Source organism: Eschscholzia californica, unplaced genomic scaffold (genome assembly GCF_041429995.1).
Source record: "Eschscholzia californica isolate CP2 unplaced genomic scaffold, dmEscCali1.0.p SCAF_2, whole genome shotgun sequence".
Taxonomy (NCBI): domain Eukaryota; kingdom Viridiplantae; phylum Streptophyta; class Magnoliopsida; order Ranunculales; family Papaveraceae; genus Eschscholzia; species Eschscholzia californica.
The window spans coordinates 56,865,016-56,882,956 of NW_028238309.1; the positions used below are offsets into that span (position 1 = coordinate 56,865,016).

At 36.6% G+C, this 17,941-nt stretch overlaps 1 protein-coding gene and 1 long non-coding RNA gene across 3 annotated transcripts; one reads left to right on the plus strand and one right to left on the minus strand.

Annotated features, from left to right (window-relative positions):
• Positions 1 to 259: 259 nt before the first annotated feature.
• Positions 260 to 11,681, minus strand: LOC147559373 (ARM repeat superfamily protein). Of its 2 annotated transcripts, none has more exons than XM_086661281.1 (22): positions 10,928 to 11,681; positions 9,727 to 9,828; positions 8,662 to 8,805; positions 8,495 to 8,575; positions 8,100 to 8,169; positions 7,682 to 7,752; positions 7,437 to 7,600; positions 7,186 to 7,257; positions 6,841 to 7,075; positions 6,666 to 6,728; positions 6,291 to 6,572; positions 5,991 to 6,104; positions 5,575 to 5,701; positions 5,316 to 5,485; positions 4,852 to 4,953; positions 3,622 to 3,725; positions 3,186 to 3,486; positions 2,743 to 2,987; positions 1,891 to 2,394; positions 1,476 to 1,770; positions 898 to 1,081; positions 260 to 592 (listed from the first exon to the last, which is right to left on the minus strand). In XM_086661281.1, the coding sequence occupies exons 1-22, from the start codon at positions 11,033 to 11,035 to the stop codon at positions 513 to 515; spliced, it is 3,618 nt and encodes a 1,205-aa protein (XP_086517407.1). In that variant the 5' UTR covers positions 11,036 to 11,681; the 3' UTR covers positions 260 to 512. The 2 variants fall into 2 exon arrangements, with proteins under 2 accessions (XP_086517407.1, XP_086517408.1); XM_086661282.1 differs by lacking the exon at positions 10,928 to 11,681 and adding an exon at positions 9,990 to 10,513.
• A 3,580-nt stretch (positions 11,682 to 15,261) lies between these two features.
• Positions 15,262 to 16,675, plus strand: LOC147559374 (uncharacterized). The gene is made up of 2 exons (XR_015234575.1): positions 15,262 to 15,397; positions 16,462 to 16,675. It is a non-coding gene; the product is annotated as an uncharacterized LOC147559374 (long non-coding RNA).
• The last annotated feature ends 1,266 nt before the right edge of the window (positions 16,676 to 17,941 follow it).

The following is a 17,941-nucleotide window of genomic DNA, read 5'->3' on the forward strand; positions in this document are numbered from 1 at the left end:
CACACTTTCATTAAAAGAAAAAAAACAGTTCGACTTCAGAAGTAAAGTGCTATTGGCAAGCAAAAATACGAGACGCTGCTCGGGTAGGTGTCTAAAAAGATAGACTCTTAAAGTTGATTTACAGATATATATGATGTTGGGGGGTATTTTGCAACACCAAACAAACATTGGAGCCAAATTTTCTAGTTGGTAGCAAATTGGGGTCAAATTGGAATTAAAGCTTAACATCATGAAAAAGTAGACATTCAACATGAACCTGTTTGGACGAAAAAGTAGACATTCTGATAAAAGCTTCATTTTGATCCATGATTATAAATGGTTTATGTGATTCTATGGCAAGTACCATATCGAAAAAAGGAAGTTGCACAACCTGCTTCTTGTGAGAACAGAAAACTCTATAATGTTAAGTGAATAATTTCCATATCATGACTTGCTATATGAATTGACAGACTGAAGTTCGACTCGGGAGGATGTAAAATTATGCCCTTCTTGATCTAGGGTGGATGTTAAAGTTATTGGAGCAGTGTTGTCAATCCTAAATCACCTTCGTTGTTGCTCGGCTCTGAAGTTGAGGTTGGGTGACGGTTTCTCACTGAAAAATACGAGAAATAGGTGTAAGCAAAATGTATGGTTGGGGAATCGAAAAAAAAAACAATTATCAAAACCAGTCATCACTCAAAATTTTAACTACGGTCTCAGTCTTTATATTATGAAACAAAAGATTGAGTCCAACTTGTTTTAATTCAATTGGTAAACGCGAACATGATAGGAAAAGCCAAATAATTTTGATACTGGTTTGAACTTTCAGATGATTTTTTGGAGTGGAGAGGGTAGGATTAGACGGGAGAAATTGAATAAGCAACAAATAAGAAAACGAAAATTTGTAGAATTACTTACTAGAGACGTTGGTAATTACGTTAGTGCTCTTTTGAGCAGCAAGTGCTTTCAACTTGTTTCCGGTTGCTAATATAAGCAAGCTCTTCATATGCTGCTTTTGTTCCTTTGGACTAGATGTCTTTGTTAAGGCTTCTTCAAAAGCATGCAAATCTTCTCGTCTAATTGAAGGTAGAGAAAGCAAAATCTTTCACCAGCAAAACAAAATCATGTTACGACATCAGAAATGTAGTTTCAGATGCAAAATTTTGATCCTAAGGATCTCAAAAACAAAATACAGTTTCGAACACATCAAACAGAGACCAATCTGTGTACACAGTCAGGCTCGGGATTGACAGAGGTCCAGCTCCAGCCCACCTATCCAAGCCATGTAACTTGGCCGAATTTTCACTCACTCTATATAAATATGTTTACGTACACCGATGTATATCAATATATATATATAATATATTATATATAGCAATTAATTCGGGAGCTCGACAAGGGATTGACTCAGGCCTACCCCATCTAATCCATTACTGGTGTGGTAGGTTGATCCCCACTACGCAGATTTATGATGACATAAGTATTAATATGCTAACCTGTCTAGGAGAAGGATCTCTATCAGCAAGATGTATGAAGATTTCACGACAGAGACCAATGAGATCTGCACTAACAAAAGCATTTGACTCGAGAGCCAGGCCTTGGATAATTGCATAAAATAGATCTTTGGCGACAAATTGAAGAAGTTCTAAGTTAGTTGATGAAATGGCAAGAAGCACCAAGGATCCACAGAAGGAAGAAACTTTAGTTACAGCTTCACCGTCCGTCCATTTAAAGGCTTCCAGAGTTATTTGGAGCACAGGCAGAGCTATATCCTTGTGCTTCAAGAGAAAGCTGCAAATGAACCACAATTAAAGCCATCGACCCGATAGAGTTTATAATACCCAGTAAAACTTCAGGATGAAAAATGTAATATATTTGGGATAGCTGGATAGGGTGTTCTAAATCAATTACCCGACAAGAGAGTTTGAGGCAAATATATCCAAGTCTTTAAGTGAAGAAATCTCCACACGTCCCCCATGCCCAAGATGTTCTAAAGAAGGAATTCCAGTATTTAAACCTGGAGAAGCTAGGACTGAGAGAAGAAAACATAGCTCACGAGTTAAATCTCGAAGCAACTTTTCCTCCATTACTTCCACCTTTAAGTCTGTACCAGAGAGATCGCTATGTATATCTGGAGCTTTTGCTCTACCCTCCTGTAGAAGACTGGACCATGAAAAACTTAGAGCTTTCTGACAATGGATAAATAATGGATGCAGGATATTTTGTAGCCACAACTCCCATAAATCTGAAGGACAATTTTTCACCAATGGCACCAAAACTGAATGGATTAGCAGCCTTGTGTGTCTGAAGTCCATTGACTGTATGTTTTCCACGAGAGCTAGGACAACAGGTTGACTCTCCAAACATCTGAAAAAGGAGTCTCCTATGGTTGTCGACAGTCCCAAAACATTGTACCTGTGGAATTCAAAAATGTGTTACCTTTAGAACATAACCTATTTAGAAAAACCGTTCATTAAGACACTGTTTACTACTGCAAGGTCAACTTTGTCAAAAAGAAAGTTTAGCATACATATGGTCCAAATAAAATGGTAAACACATCAATCAGAACTAAGATTCAATGAGGTCATAGAAGTTACAGAGTAGACATTTAGATTTAATAACTTCAGAGAATTTTGCAAATTTATTATATAGAGACTATGATAAAATAAACATTTGAAAAAATTACAACACCGGGAAAGACGTTAAATGGATTCAATCAATATATTATATATTGATAATCGTCTGAAGAAGTATAGTACTTACCCACTGTCTCGAATACCTTTCAACCAATTTCTTATATCGTTTTCATTAGGCTGTGCGTATCCTTCCCTATTTGTATCAATCTGAGACCCATCTTTAAAAGTCAATGTGCTCTTTGAAAGTTTAGTATTTCCTTCCCCAAGAAGACTGGCTTGCTCAACTTCACTTATACTCGTTGCTGTCTTCAACTCTACTGGCAGATCTTGCATTACGAGTGGAGACCAAAGAGAATGTACAGCTCGAAGAAGCTAAGGACAAAGAAAAGGATTAATAATGAAATAGCTTGAGAATTAATTTGACGTGATCATCACAGAGAGTTACAGGTTCTGGTCATTCAAGGGTTTTGTTTATAAGCCTTTTTCTCTCTGTTTCTAACATAAGCACTGAAGAAGTTCGATAAATATGCCAATACTAACAAGACAACAGACTATTGTCGTCATATTTACCTTCAAGAGAGGAGGCAGCATCCATGACAAATGAGATGCCATAGGATGTGAAGTCATGGAAATCTCGGTCGGCGGGGAACCATTTTGCAAATTTGAGTTGCTTTTTCTTGCTCCACTTCTTTTAAGAGCCCTTTCAAAGAACGTCAAGCTATGAAAAAGTGACCACATAAATGGTGGATTGGAACACAGGCGGATTAGACCACTAGGGTCAGATAAATAAGCATTTTGCCATTCTATTTGTGTCCATTGTTTGCTCAAAGGTTCAAGTAACCAAGCCAAAACTTCTTGCTGCTGCTCAACCCTGTATCAGATATCAGGAAGTGAATAACATTTCAACTCCAATAATTTGCAGATATATACAGAATTTTTTAAGTAATTTATACCATCAACTAAACCCAACATGAACTATCACAAATTCACAATTATAAATACTTACCCAGCAGCAGAGGCCACAATCAGAAATGCTTCACCAAGAAGATTATGCTCCCCCCGGAGAAGACGGCCTTCTCTTTGTAGGTAATCAACCGTGTCAGCAATGCCCTGCCAAGACAACGCACAGTATACAGATCAAATGCACTTTCAATCACTTCACTTTTCTACTCATTCACAAGTATGTAAGTCCAAATAGGTACACCCGTAAAACTACTATAGATATTTCTATCGTAAAACATGCAGTAACTATCAACTGTCAAGGGATATACTTCATCACATCACTTCACTATTCCGCTAAGTGATAGAGGTCATAGTTAATATCCCTAGAGCTACCATACAAATGTGAAGTACTAGTATAGAAACTTCTTAAATCTATGGACGTGTCAAGTCCAACGAATCCATAATGTGAAATTTTACTTGATACATGGATAGGTATATTAAAATTCAAATTTCCCAAACCAATATATACATGGGAACACACCCATGGTAGATGACAGTGGAGTTTAAAGTTTAAAATGAACGCCTCCCACAATGAGGTATTAGTGGGATCACGTTGTCGATTATTAGACTCACAATCTTTGTTAACAGTTGATTTCAGGTAATTTAGGTTTATTTCTGGCTCTTCCTATAGCCTTTTAGGTAGCTAGAGAGTCACAAGTATGGAGTTGCTTGCGACAAGTTATGTTTCTATCTTCCTATATACGTTATAATATATTATCTATCAATAGAAATATCATGAATTTGTAAATCCTCTCAAAACTTCCCCCTCCTGTTTCTTCATCATTGCTCAAGGTCGTCCAACTAGTACCCTTGGCTTTCAGTTTGTGTTGTAATGATTGATGTTCATTAAGCCAGGATCTAGGGCCCAGAATACAAGAATAAATTTGATGGCAGCCTTCTGATTGAGCCGCGGGAAACAGGTTGTAGCCCAAAAGGATGTTAAACCGCGTCAACTGTGTCCTACACGCCTGATGACTCGGTCTCTATTCGCAACAAATTTACATGCATAGGTTATGGCAAAATGCTTTCAGTTTAAGCAACCTAATCTACTTCAAGGTTCTAGAACCAAGGTCCATAGAATCCCACACGAGTCCTCCAGTCAAACTCGGTCACACAAACATCCTTTCTGCTACATGAGCTGTAAATTAACTCCATCCAAAATTGAACAGCGTATAAAGAATATTAATTATTTTACTATATTGCTGGGAAATTATGCGGCAAATATGAATTTAACCTTCATATGAGGGAGAAGGCTTCTGTCAGCAGCTTTAGCAATGCGTAAGAATGAGGTACAAATCTGTAATCGTGCATGTCGAGCACTATTTGCTGAAGGTTCCTGCAAGTAATTCAAATAATTAATTAACTGACCTTGTTACATTATGTAACATGGATACTCCTTTTTATATCATTTTTGCCGTGACGGATACTTACATACTCGCAATCACTTCAGCTGGTTTACTTACCATAAGAATTCGAAAGTACAGGTTTGTGTACTTCAACAAAATGATTAATTCAGAAGTTTAAACATAAAATACTTAATAACTCAGACGGGAATACACACTGATACATACTGGTGTTCGATATGGATTCCCGTAAGGCGTACCAGTGTCCACGATATATAGCAGAGATTAACTGATTTGTAACTAAAAATTATCTTTCTAAAAAAGGAAACAAGAACAGAAAGAAATCAAATCAAACCTTAAAAGTGACAGGAAGTGAAGTCAAAAGTTCAAATATCTTGTTGATTACACCAGCAACTGCATTTGGGAAGTATTTCAGGAAGGGGCCAAGTGCATCTAAGTAACGTCCAAGTACTTCAGCAAGTGTTGGTTCAGTCCATTTCAAAGAAAGAAGTTGCTGCAGTAAACCTTCAATTCACAAGACCCACACTTCTATTTCAGGAAACTTAAAAATGAAGAGTGACAAACTTCTATAGTGTGAGAACTCACTGGACAACCTTCAAATATCGCGCCTACAGCAACATGAATTTCAGAATTACCGCCCCCAAAATCAGTTGATCCATCAAATATTGCACCCACAACAGTCTCTAATGACAGGTACATGCTTTCCATTATAGGCAAGTCCTGAAATTATAGAGGCATGAAATATAGTCAATAGTCAAGGTTGGGAGATTGTAAAACATAGTAACTTGCTCACGAATAGAATCAATTACTTTGGAGTAAGGAATTGATTAATATTCAAATCCAACAATAGAACCGCCAAGGGTGACAAAGGTTATGACCCATCTGTGAGGCCAGTTTAAGAAACAAAGGTTGGGAGATTGTAAAACATACTAACTTTCTCGCTTTGGGTTTAAGAATTAAAATGTCAAAAAAGAAAAAGGCAAACAGCAGTAGCATAATAGAAACAAACCTGAGTAGGTGTTGGAGAACTCAAGAGACTCTTTATGATCGTATGAATTCTCTCAGAGACTTTAGCAGCAGCAACAAATGGTTTGTAGGAAGCAATCAATCTAACAAGTTCCAACTGCATCGGGAACTTAACAATTAGCCCAGAATACCATTTTAAGCATGCACGCTGAAATTTTAATTTTTGGTAATAAAAACACTATACATATAGATGAAAACAGGATAATATAACAAAAGTATAGCTTCCAATCTCAGGTTTTATTGACATCAAAACAGATGCCTCGCAATACTGTCGACAACATACCAACTTTGAACGATACTGGCCAAAGTCTCCCTTGCCATCAAACTCATCACTCCAGAGCTCTAATGCCCCAACAGAAATAGTTGTTCCTGGTAATACTTTTTCTCTCTTGAGCATGCGACAAAAAGAAATATCCAATATAGCGCTACAGATATCTTCATTAACTAAAATTCCTTTATTTCCTTTATCAGCCTGTCCAGATCCAGAGGCTGGACTGTTCTCAACAACGTCACCAGCCACTTGTGACACAAATTTTGGCTTCGTCACCAACTCTCTTGTTAGAGCCTACCAAATAGTAAACATGTAAAGTTAGAGGGTTATAATGTAACTTTTTCAGCAACCTCATCATTTTAGACATAAATAGGGAGTTCTAGATACCAGCCAAAAAGGCAAAGATTGAAAATGGAGAGCTAGCTTGCAGTTCTGGAAGTACCCCAGCATCTGAAATAGTAGTTAGAGTGAAAAGACATGTATAAATCATCTCAAAAAGAAAATAAAGAGAAAAATGAAATTTAAGGACCAGCTTGCAGCAATGTTAGTTCTGATGGTTTACCTGTTGGAGATAAAGGGGAAATATGGTACTATTCCCAGAAATGCATTGCAAGTTCGAAGAACCCAATGACACCATACTTTCACAAATAACTTCCGCAAATTCAAATTCACTTTCATCAATACCAGTAGCATTAGAGACAGATTTGCTTAAGAAATCATTAGACACATTCATCAATGTCTGAAAGATACTACTCATTGCAGAATCAAAGTCAGCTGAGGCATCACTTGGTCTCTTCCTGCAAGTCATGCATCAGAACACTGACCACATGAGAACATATCCCAACAGAAAAGACAAATATTAATGACACACTAACAGATATTATAAGACAAATCTCATATTTGATACCTTGAGGAGACTAGTTTGAAAAATTCGCAAGCATGGAGGCGGAAATCGGGGGATGAGACTAAGAAACCACATCTGTTGGAAATGAAAGTCAATGAGTCAGTTCATTTCAAAATAGGAAATGCTTGAGATCCTCAGGAAAAATCATACCCATCAGCATATTTCGCAATATCGGTTAGAGGAGCCCATTCAACATATGCATTAATAGCATTTTCAAAAAAAGAAATGCTTCAAATCCCCAGGAAAAATCATACCCATGAATGATACCATATTTCGCGAGATCGGTTATAGGGGCCCATTCAGCATATGCATTAATAGCATTAAGAGTGGCTGTAACTGTGGCTGCATGCTGTTTAGCAAGGTCCAATTGTTGTCTGTCTGCTCCACTCAAAGCAGCACCAAAGTGCCTTTCCAGTAACTATTCCACAGATAAAGGCTTTGTCAGTCGTCATATTGCTAAAACAATGTATTATAGATAATGTAAAGAACAAAGACTTACAGAGTATAATAAGGAAAAGATTTCTGGCAAGGATTCCGTAAGCCCGCGTAACAATAGTCTACGGCGATCACCTGTACGATAGTTGTAAATACATTTGAGTTTAACATGAAAAAAATCAGTCCTTAATGAATGTTCAAGTTAGTCTTAAATATTTTGCTCTAGACATCTATGGCATGAATTGATGTACAGGTAAAAAGATGACAAAAAGAAGGAAAGAAGTATATCTTCATTTGCAAGTTCAATAATCATGAACTGTCCCCTTACAGAGGACAGACACTTACTACATATCGTTCTCAGTAAGCATGTAAATAGAAGTAAGACTAAGTCCAAATATTGCCTATAAGTTACACATGCAAATTGCATAATGAAAGTAAAATATAATGGAAGTAAACTTTAACTATTTGCATCTGTAATAAACCTTCTAAATCTTCATTGTGAACTGTTACATCTTCAGGAAGCCACCTCAGCAGCATGGACACCAACTCAGCCTGCAATAAGATAAAGCTAGTCAGTGTTAATCTTCAGTATAGAGAAGGTAAACATAACTTACAAGTTATAACTGCTTTATAAAGCCTCTTTGGTTTAATTTTTCCAAATGTTAAAGAAAAAATATTTTAATAAACAAAAGAAAAGCAGATTTCTCTTCACGGACTATTGAAAAGAAGGAAAAAACAAACCAAATTTATATCATTTTAATATTACTTTGAAAAAAAACGTGGAAATCTTTAGAAGTAAGATGCCTCACCAAATATACTGTCGAGTTCAAATAATATCAAGAAAATAAACAAGAGTAATTGGTCAAGAGCAACGTACTTGAATCGGGCCATCATTAGATAACTTAACAAGAATAGGAAGCAGTTCCTGCCATAGAGTTACTCCTTCTCTCCTTACTATCTGTCACAGAAAAGAAAATGAGTTATAAATAGGGAAAGAAAGAAACCTAGAAGTTCAATCAAAATCAAAAGAATAATAAGAATAACCTCAGCGACAAGAGCAGCAGTTTGACTCTTCAAAACCCATTCTTCAGAAGGATTTGCAATCTCAGAAATCAAATCAATAGCAACTTTCGCAAAGTCTCTTCTTTCAATGGAGCTCAACTCCTCCCATCGCAGCCGGACCAAGTGCTACAACAAAGAAATGCATGAATACCATGGAGTAAAGGGACATTGTTTTAATTTTCTTACTAAAATAACATATTCTAGCATGAGAAAAGAAAGAAATGGTTCCTCTGAGCTGGATGAATGCCAAGAAAACATACATTTGCGGATTAATTTACTATAACACAATGTAACAAACTTCCACATAATATGATGATATGAATATCAGACTTCCCAAACCTATGGATAAGAATGTAATTAAACCATTTTTCATAGAAATATATTAGATATCATACAAATCTAATGCTAATTGTACCAGTTGACAATGTAATCAAGCTTTGAGATCTGTGCAGTCAGTCTTTACCATTTAGATGTACGATTTGTCCCTTGTTTCCTTTTTGATCAACAACTACGACTTCGGCGTTGTCGATGATTCTATCCAATTTAGGTTAATTGTCTTATGTAATAAATGCTCACAGTAGTAAGAAATTACCAATTTAGCTCATTGCACGGAAACCTCCTCTTAATACTCTAATAAGTACCTTCATTTTTTTCTTCAAGAAAAATACATCGAGTAGATAGTAGATACCTTAGAATTCCTCTTGGAGGAATATTTTATATATTTCAGATACAGAATTTCTTAAAGAATGGTTCTAATAGACCAGGTTTGCTAACAGGGAGTAGGAATCCACCCATTTCTAAGATATCTGTCACTGAGCAGCCCAACCAGATGATCTCAACAGTCAACCCTTTTACAGATGACAACTGTTTTGGATGGTAAGGAGAAAGACACCGACTGCTTACGCGAACTATTACAAGAAATTGACTATAGTAAACTACAGTTCTAAAAAGTTATTTGGAAACTCCAGTCGCATGATGTGCTTGCAGTCCATCAGAAATTTTTGTTGAATCTAAAATATGAGGAAGCACTGAAAGATGTAAGCAAACCTGTAGCATTTTAAATGCATGCAGCCGGATCTCAGAACACCAATCTTTTCTGACCAAAGTGAAGGATGTGCTGGCTAAAGTTCGAATATCTCCTCCTTTTATCTGCAAGAAAACCCATAAAAGGAGCAAGCATAAGGTACGGCATATTGATCTGCATTCTTCAAATTAAACATAAAATCTTCACCATCACATCACATACACGAAACTATCAAGAGAGCAATTGTTCTTAACAACTCCTTTTTAGTTTTTACACAGGATTTTACTCGGTTCTCAGAAAATATGGGAAACTGGGACAAAATTAATGCTTGAATCAATGCCTAAAATGAAGGATTTTTTGCAACATCTCTTCACAACCATGAACTAACAGCAACCCGTCCTAGTTCTTCTCTTGGACGTTAGCTTGTTTTGTGGTTTAATTGGCTACAAGAACTTCATATCCCCTAAGAGTAAGCTGGGTCCTTGCTCATCTCTTGGGGCTTGTGCTTGCTTTATGGCCCAATCGCTGGCTTTCTTACAACTTGAGAAATGAATCAACTTTGGTTTCATTTCTAATATGAATGAAGATCATCAATACCATAGGTATGATCTTGCAACTGAGGGTGAAAGAAGAAATGCATGTGCGGATTTAACGTGCACAGTAAACTAATCCTGCTTATCACACATTTTGCATTTTTGTAGGCCCATGTCGTATTTTCGCCGATTATGTTCGATTAGGCTCTCACTAAGACCATGTCCTCACTAAGCACTTAACAAAATGTAACAAACAGTGATTTTTCGCACAGGCAAATATTTGATGCATACCAGGAGGAGCCAGGGTATACCAGTCAATCATAACTTCCAAAAGAATAAAGAAAACTTGCATTTCAAGTCAACAATCAATGAACAAATTTCTTTCTTCTGATTGATTTCTTTTCTATTATTTGCTTGTGTTTCATACTAAATTCATGAAGAAAATGTCATAAAATGTATAACTTAGCGCTACTTGTGTTTAAATTAAACCTAAAAGAGACAATTTCTCCTTCCACATGATCATTTTTCATAAAAAAAACATTTATTTGGTCTTAAGAACAACACTGAAATTACAAAGTTCAAAAACCTTATTTCAGAAATAAAATTGAAACTTCTTACCAGAAATTAAAAAAACAAATAACAATAGATGATCGAGTTAAGGAGAAAAATAAACCAGGAAATAAAAACTCACAGATTCTAAGTAAGTAAATGCAGCTTTCTTTGATTCAGGTGGAGAGTTCCAATCTAGGGCAGCGACTATCGCTCGAGCAACACTGCTTGCTGTACTGTTTTCTTCCATCTTGAGTAAACAATTCAAAAGACTTTGATTGATCAGAAAATCAAAACCAGAAACTGGAAGCTCTCCCGACGAAAGAGACAGTAGGTTTACGGGAGTAAAGTTAGAGATTTTAGAGAGAGAAAGTGAGAGATTTTAGAGAGAGAAAGGGAGAGTTTTAGAGAAAGAAAGTTAAGAGTTTAGAGAGACAGTGTGTCTTGGCTCATCAGTCTCCCGTTTCAATAGTCACCGGCGAAGACAGCAAGGACGATGGGGTATAAAAGATGGTTTCCCTTCACATGTCCGCCCGCCGCTAATATTTTTCTAATTTTGACTATGAGACTCCTAAATTGACACAATTGACTAGGTCAATTGAAAATAGAAATGATTTATGATTTACTATGATCTTTAGAGAAAAATTAAGGGGAGAAATAATTAGAAAATATTCATTTTATCAAGAAAAGTGTATAATTGAATTTCTTTCCTTCTTTGCGTTTTATTAGTTGAAATTTCTTCCTTCTTTTGTTAACAATAAGCTCTCTTGGGGTAAGCCTATAGGGAAAGAAGTTTAATGTGGTGTTTTTCTTTTTGAAATTTGATTTCGGTATACAAAAATTATATGTCAACACTTTAATCACTTGGGCAAACAAAAATTATTCTAAAATAAAATAGATCTTTGACATTACTAACAGTGCTTAAAAGAGGATTATCCTCCTCTTTACGTGTTTATTTTATTTTATTTTGATTATTTATTATGTTATTTGACCTCGTTAAGTTGTTGCGTGAGACTATTCTAATTAGGTGATATATGTTTGTCATTTTGATTACTTACCTTTCTATTTCGCTTGTCACCCGTTTCAAAGTCATGTGTTTAAAAGAGAATATTATTAATAACGAAATTTACGGTTTTAGTACATATGAGAAATCGCATGAGGAATATGATGCCGAAGTCTATTGCTCTCTTCAACAAAAAAAAATCTGATGTGCCCTTGTCCACCATTTGGCTAGTTTGGTTGTTGGACGGTTGCATGATTTGTTGATGTAAGAGAATTTGATGTCGTCGAATTGCGGAATCAATTTATTTATCTGCTAAATATGTATAGTGGACTGCCATTGTTCTGCTTTTTGGGAGATGTCGTATCAGACTTTGGCTCTGACTCTCGATGTTGATGAATTTATAGTTGTGTTCCTGCCAAACAAACTCTCATTAGGATTGATTCGCTCTTTTCACTGGTTTTAGCTCTGATCTAAGATATTTTAGCTACAATTAATTTAGTTCGGTGATCATGAATAATAAAACTATTACTAGTACATTCATTTTTTTTTTTAATACCAATACATTGATCATCCATATAGATTTTGAAGTGGGAGGGATACCATTTTGCCATTTTGTTCTTAGGGCATGCTTGATACATAAGAGATACTAGTAGGAGATCTGATTTTCATAAAAATAAAAAAAACGATTGTTTCGTTGGTCATTTTAGATGTGAAAATAAAATTTTGAGAAAATAAAGTGTGACAATGGTATGAAAAAATTTCCACCTTTTACATGGGAAAATCGATTTCTCACTTCCAACTATAACGCGTTTTATCTCCTCTATGTCCCATAACTCTCTCTTTTTAGACTTTTTCAGACTCTCTCACTCCCATGATCTAGAAAACCCCAAACCAAATCAATTGTATTGAAAATCCAAATCTTGAAAAACCTAAACCAGAACGATTGTATTGGACCATGATCAATTGTATTGAAAATTCAGATCATGAAAAACCTAAACCAAACTGAATCGATTGTATTGAACCAAATCGATTGTAGTGAAAATCCAGATCTTGATAAACCTAAACCAAGCCGAATCTTGATGGGTTTTTTCGGAATTCAACAACTTGGATAGTTGAAACTTGAGAAAATCCATTACAATCTTGATGAATCACCGGTATAATATTTACTCGTTCCCGAACAGGAAATTACTCGAAGTCTCTTTATTGTATCATATATCTTTATTATTGTTATTGTAATTTAGGCTAATAAATGTTGCTATCAAGTTCTGAGGTTTTGTAGAACAAGAGTGACTTCATTTGAAACATTAAAATGAAAGTTGAGGTTTTTTCTAAAAAAAATAATTTTCGAATTTCGAATTTGCAGGAGTTCGTTCGCGAGGGAAGTAAGATGTACGAACAATATTAATTTCTTGTTCTGTAATTAGTCTTCTTCTAATGTGGTAACTACACATAGTTCCATATTGTTTCTTATCTCTCAGTCAATTTCTCGCGATCCATATTGGGGAGAGATGAAGCTACCATACTACAGACACCCAAAAAGTCCAGCTTGTATTACTTTTTAAAGGCACTCCCAAACTTTCATACTTCACAATTAAATTGTTAAAACTCAATGCACATATGAAAAAAACTTGGTTTTCTTTCGCATCAGAAAAATATGATTTTCACATCAATTATTTTCACACGTATCAAATAAACCCTTAGGTACTGTTGGATGGGAAGTGACTCTTATATTGGAAAAAGTTAAAATTTGTTCAATAACCTGGTAGGGTGATGTTACTGTATGTTGAAAGCAACGACAACATCACACTTTCCAAATGAACCATAATATAGTCGAGTAGTGAATGTCCTGAATAGTACGCGAGGTGCCGTCTAAGTCTTTCCATGACGTAATCCAATCCAAAATAGATCCAGTATTCATATATATAATATTATAATAAAATCAAACATTTTTATCTAAGGAACAATGAAGAAAGACATGCTTTTTCATTTGGGTTATTTTTCAAATGGCCCGCAACTTTGTGACCAGCTAGCTTCCTGCCTAGCCCCCTACTTTAGCAAATATTCCCATATGGCCCCCTTTTTTCGTTATCTTTAACTTTCCGTTACTCTCACCCCTCCATCTCATTTCCTCTCTCTGCCAAGTCATCTAACACGCCACATCATCATCTTCTCCGACATGGATCGCCGACTGACCAAATTTACAACCGGCGACCTTCAAACTTAAATATATATTTTTTTATCTTCTTCTTCCTCTCTCTCTCTCCTATTTTCTCTCTCTTCTTCTTCCTCTCTCTCTAAATTTTTTTTTTTTTTTATTTCATCTCTCCTCTCTCTCTAAACTCCGGCGAAGGGGGTTTCCCTTCGCTGGAGGTCGGGCAGACCTTCATTGTAACATCCCATGTTTTTAAGGTTAGTTGAGGGACTATTTGATAATTGGGTCAAGTCAAAAGAGGAGCCAAATCAGCAAAGAGGACAACTTAGGGGGTATTTTGCGAACAAGCCAAAACCAGGGACTAAATTGTAAGTTCGACAGATTTAATTGAGGAAACAAAAATCTGATTTTCTTTTATCTTGTTCAACCGAGTGGGGTTTCAATTTGGGTTCAAACAATTCGATCAAAAAGAGAAATTTCAGGTGAAATTCATAGGGGAAATTCGAATTACTTGTATAGTAAGTGAGTTTACTTGTATAGTAAGTGAGTTTAGTTCGATAATTCTAGGGTTTAAGGTTTATGAAATTTGAGGATTTTGATGATTCATGTTGTTTTAGGGTTTATATGATTGGGAATTGATTAATTTTAGTATATGAACAACTTTAGAGAGATTATTTGATATAATTTGTCGATCGATCGATTGCCAACTCGAGGGACCGAATTCAGTCTACTGTCCGAGCCTTTCTGGGCTTTATATGTTACTTGGATGGACTTTCCCGAAACACAAAAGTTGTAGATTAGGATGTTAGCTTTCCGAAATGGTATGGTACAACTCGATTCGATGTCGGAAGAGAGAGTTACGACTGTTTTACCAAACAGCGCGGTATTCAGCAAATATGAAATCTGCTTACTGTTTTACTGTTTTAGCTGGTCATCGAGATACCGAATGTTGTTTGAGTCTTCTTGAATATTATAGCTCGTCTTGTGAAGATTCCAGAAAGGTATGGTACAAGTCGTTTCGATCTCGGACGAGAGAGTTATGGCTGTTTTAACGAACAATGTGCAGTTAGGAAAATTCTGCTTTGTTGTTGTTCGTATTTTACAAATTTCAAAGGCGGTTCACTTGGATTTTGGGGAATACATTTAATAACTAAATGTTAAGGACATAAGTAAGTTCAAACAATGATTGGTTGACCCTAAGTGCACATGGTATGAAAGATAGAAGATCGATCGAAATTCGGTTAAGTCGAAGTCTTCCAAATTACGGGTTTCTTTTGTGTTTTTGTTAAGTTTTATTGTTTTACTTTTTTTATACTCTTTAAATTATACCAAGGTTCTTACCGAAGAACCTAATGTATATTTGTTTTGTTTATGGTTTGGTAGAGGGAGAGCTGGAGCATTTCGTGAACGATTTGGCTACGGTTGCAGCGGAGGAAGACTAGTTCTTGTACCGCTAGGTAGGGGTTCTGAATCCTTTATCCATCATGGTTTTATAGATAATGAATATGCTAGATTCTACAGTTATATATGCGCCATTATAACTAAAGTTTAGGTAGCATGAAACTATATTTATGTGATAAACTGAAATATGCTTGAAATGTTTTGATGCGATATGAGAAATGTTTTCGAACTGATTTTACGATGATTGTGAACTACTGGGGATTTTCTTGTATGTACCCGACTGTGAATTATGTCAACTTACGGGCACGTAGCCATTGAGGGTAGGATGACATGTGGGCACGGGTGTGATCCGTGTGAGACCGGTGAGGTGGGCGACACTAGTCATAAGACCTGTGGGAGTAGAGTGCTTCACTTGCTGGCCATTAAAGCTCGTGCCTCCAGCTCGAGGCTCAGGGTCGTACACCCTGACCGCTCGCCTGGGAGGTGACATTGATTGGGATCCTTCTGCTTTGTGGCGATATAACTTTTGGTTGTTCCACTTCCGTGTTTGATAAGATAATGAATCGAATGAGAATATTGGTTTTGATATACGAATGAAACTGATTTTGAAAGATCGCATTAGATGCATGACAGGGTACCGAAAAGAATGAGGTTCAGGTCCTTCCATGGTAATTGGGGGACGGCTCTCTTATTCGAACTCGGTGATCAAAAACGTATTTAGATACTTAAGGTATATATGTATCATGAGGTAAACTCTTCAATGATTGCGGGGTCCCTTAGTGGGAGATGGGCTTACCGGCTAGGGGTAAGTCTCTTTCTCGAGGAGACGTAGTGCATTAGCTAGTGCCTAAATGGGCTGGTATTATCTAACACACTCTAGACTCTCCTGAGGAACTCCCCTCTTATTGGGAGCGCACCATGGGTGGGCAGCTAATCACTGCTATTGCTTGCTAGATTAAGGAAAATGGTTTTGTATATAGTATATATGGTAACTGGTTTGATAACTCGATTTGTCATTATGTTTACAACTTATTAAATGAACTTTTGAAAACGTGATGGGTTTTGGATTGGTCTTCTACCAGAATAACTCGTGTCGGTGAGTATTCTGACCCCCTACCAGTTGTTAGTGTGCAGGTGCTTTGTCGTAGCCTCGAGGCGGAGTTATATTCCAGCCGGTGATCTTGTTTGACGAGGCTAGAGGTGTTGCGTCGTTTTCTTTGGTTTTCGTTTATTGGCTTCTTGTTATTTTAAAGTTATGTATTTATTGCAGAAACCAAACTCTAATATGTATATACGTAACACTTAGAGTTGTTTATAGATTGTATCGTTGTTTATGAGGCTTTTATATTTTTGTGGGGTCGGGTTTCGACCCGAAACTGAGTTGAGTTTGTTTAGTTTCCGCTCGATAGTTTATTTCTTTGTGTATGCGAATGTATGGTTTGCATGACAGGTTTTACAGGTGCGACCGATTCGATTTACAAAGGAGACTCTGCCGGATTTTTGTCTCGTCTGTGAGTTGCCGGGGCGTGGTCGTGTCTATTTAGGGACACGGGGCGTCACATTCATGGTCTGTTCGAACAGACCTAGGTCTGCCCGACCTCTGCCGAAGGGAAACCCCCTTCGCCGGAGTAGAGAGGAGAGACGAAATTAATTTTTTTATTTTGTAGAGAGAGAGAGAGAGTGAGAAGAGATAAAGGAAGAAGAGAGAGATGAAGAAGGAGAAGAGAGAGAAATCAGGAAAAAGAGATGAAGAAGAAGAGAAAAAAAATTGAAGTTTGAAGGTCGTCGGCTGGAAATTTGGCCGACCGGCGCCCCTGCCGGAGAAGATGATGATGTGACGTGTTAGGTGACTTGGCAGAGAGAGGAAATGAGATGGAGGAGTGAGAGTAACGGAAAGTTAAAGATAACAGAAAAAGGGGGCCATATGAGGATATTTGCTGGTCACAAAGTTGGGGGCCATTTGGGAAATAACCCTTTTCATTTCTAAGAGGTTAAAAGCTGGACAATCAATTTGATTTCCGAAAAAATTTCCAATACGATGTTTAATGCAACATTTTCCGAAAAAAAAAATAAGAGGAACGATTTTAACGTGCAAGATAAAATTCCAGTTAATATCCGTATGTGAACTAGATATTTGCATAGTCGATAGATGATGATACATAAAACTTATGGTGTATTTGTCGGATTTCGTAAGAGACCAACGAACGATAGATAGTTATGGTTGCGTATTCACATTTCTACTTAAATCTATTTTTGTGGAAAACTTAAATTGAATTCCTTTACCCAAACAGGGTGGGACCTATGCTCGTGGGGCCGAACCATCCATTAGCCCAACTAAGATTATTATTTTTATTTTTTACATCAATTTTTTTGGGTTGACGAAGCACAACAGTATGTTAAGGGCATTTGCATGAACCGATTCATTGTTTTCCAGTGGCCTAAGAGAATCTCTAGTTGGATAGTGACGTCGTGCTTGGCTTGAAGGGTTAACTTTATATTACCACAATCTCATAAGAATTCTTCATTAGTTTTGAATGTGGTTAAATTAAAAAATGAGCAACACAAATAACTTGTAATTTTAGTTCCACATTGCTTCTTTA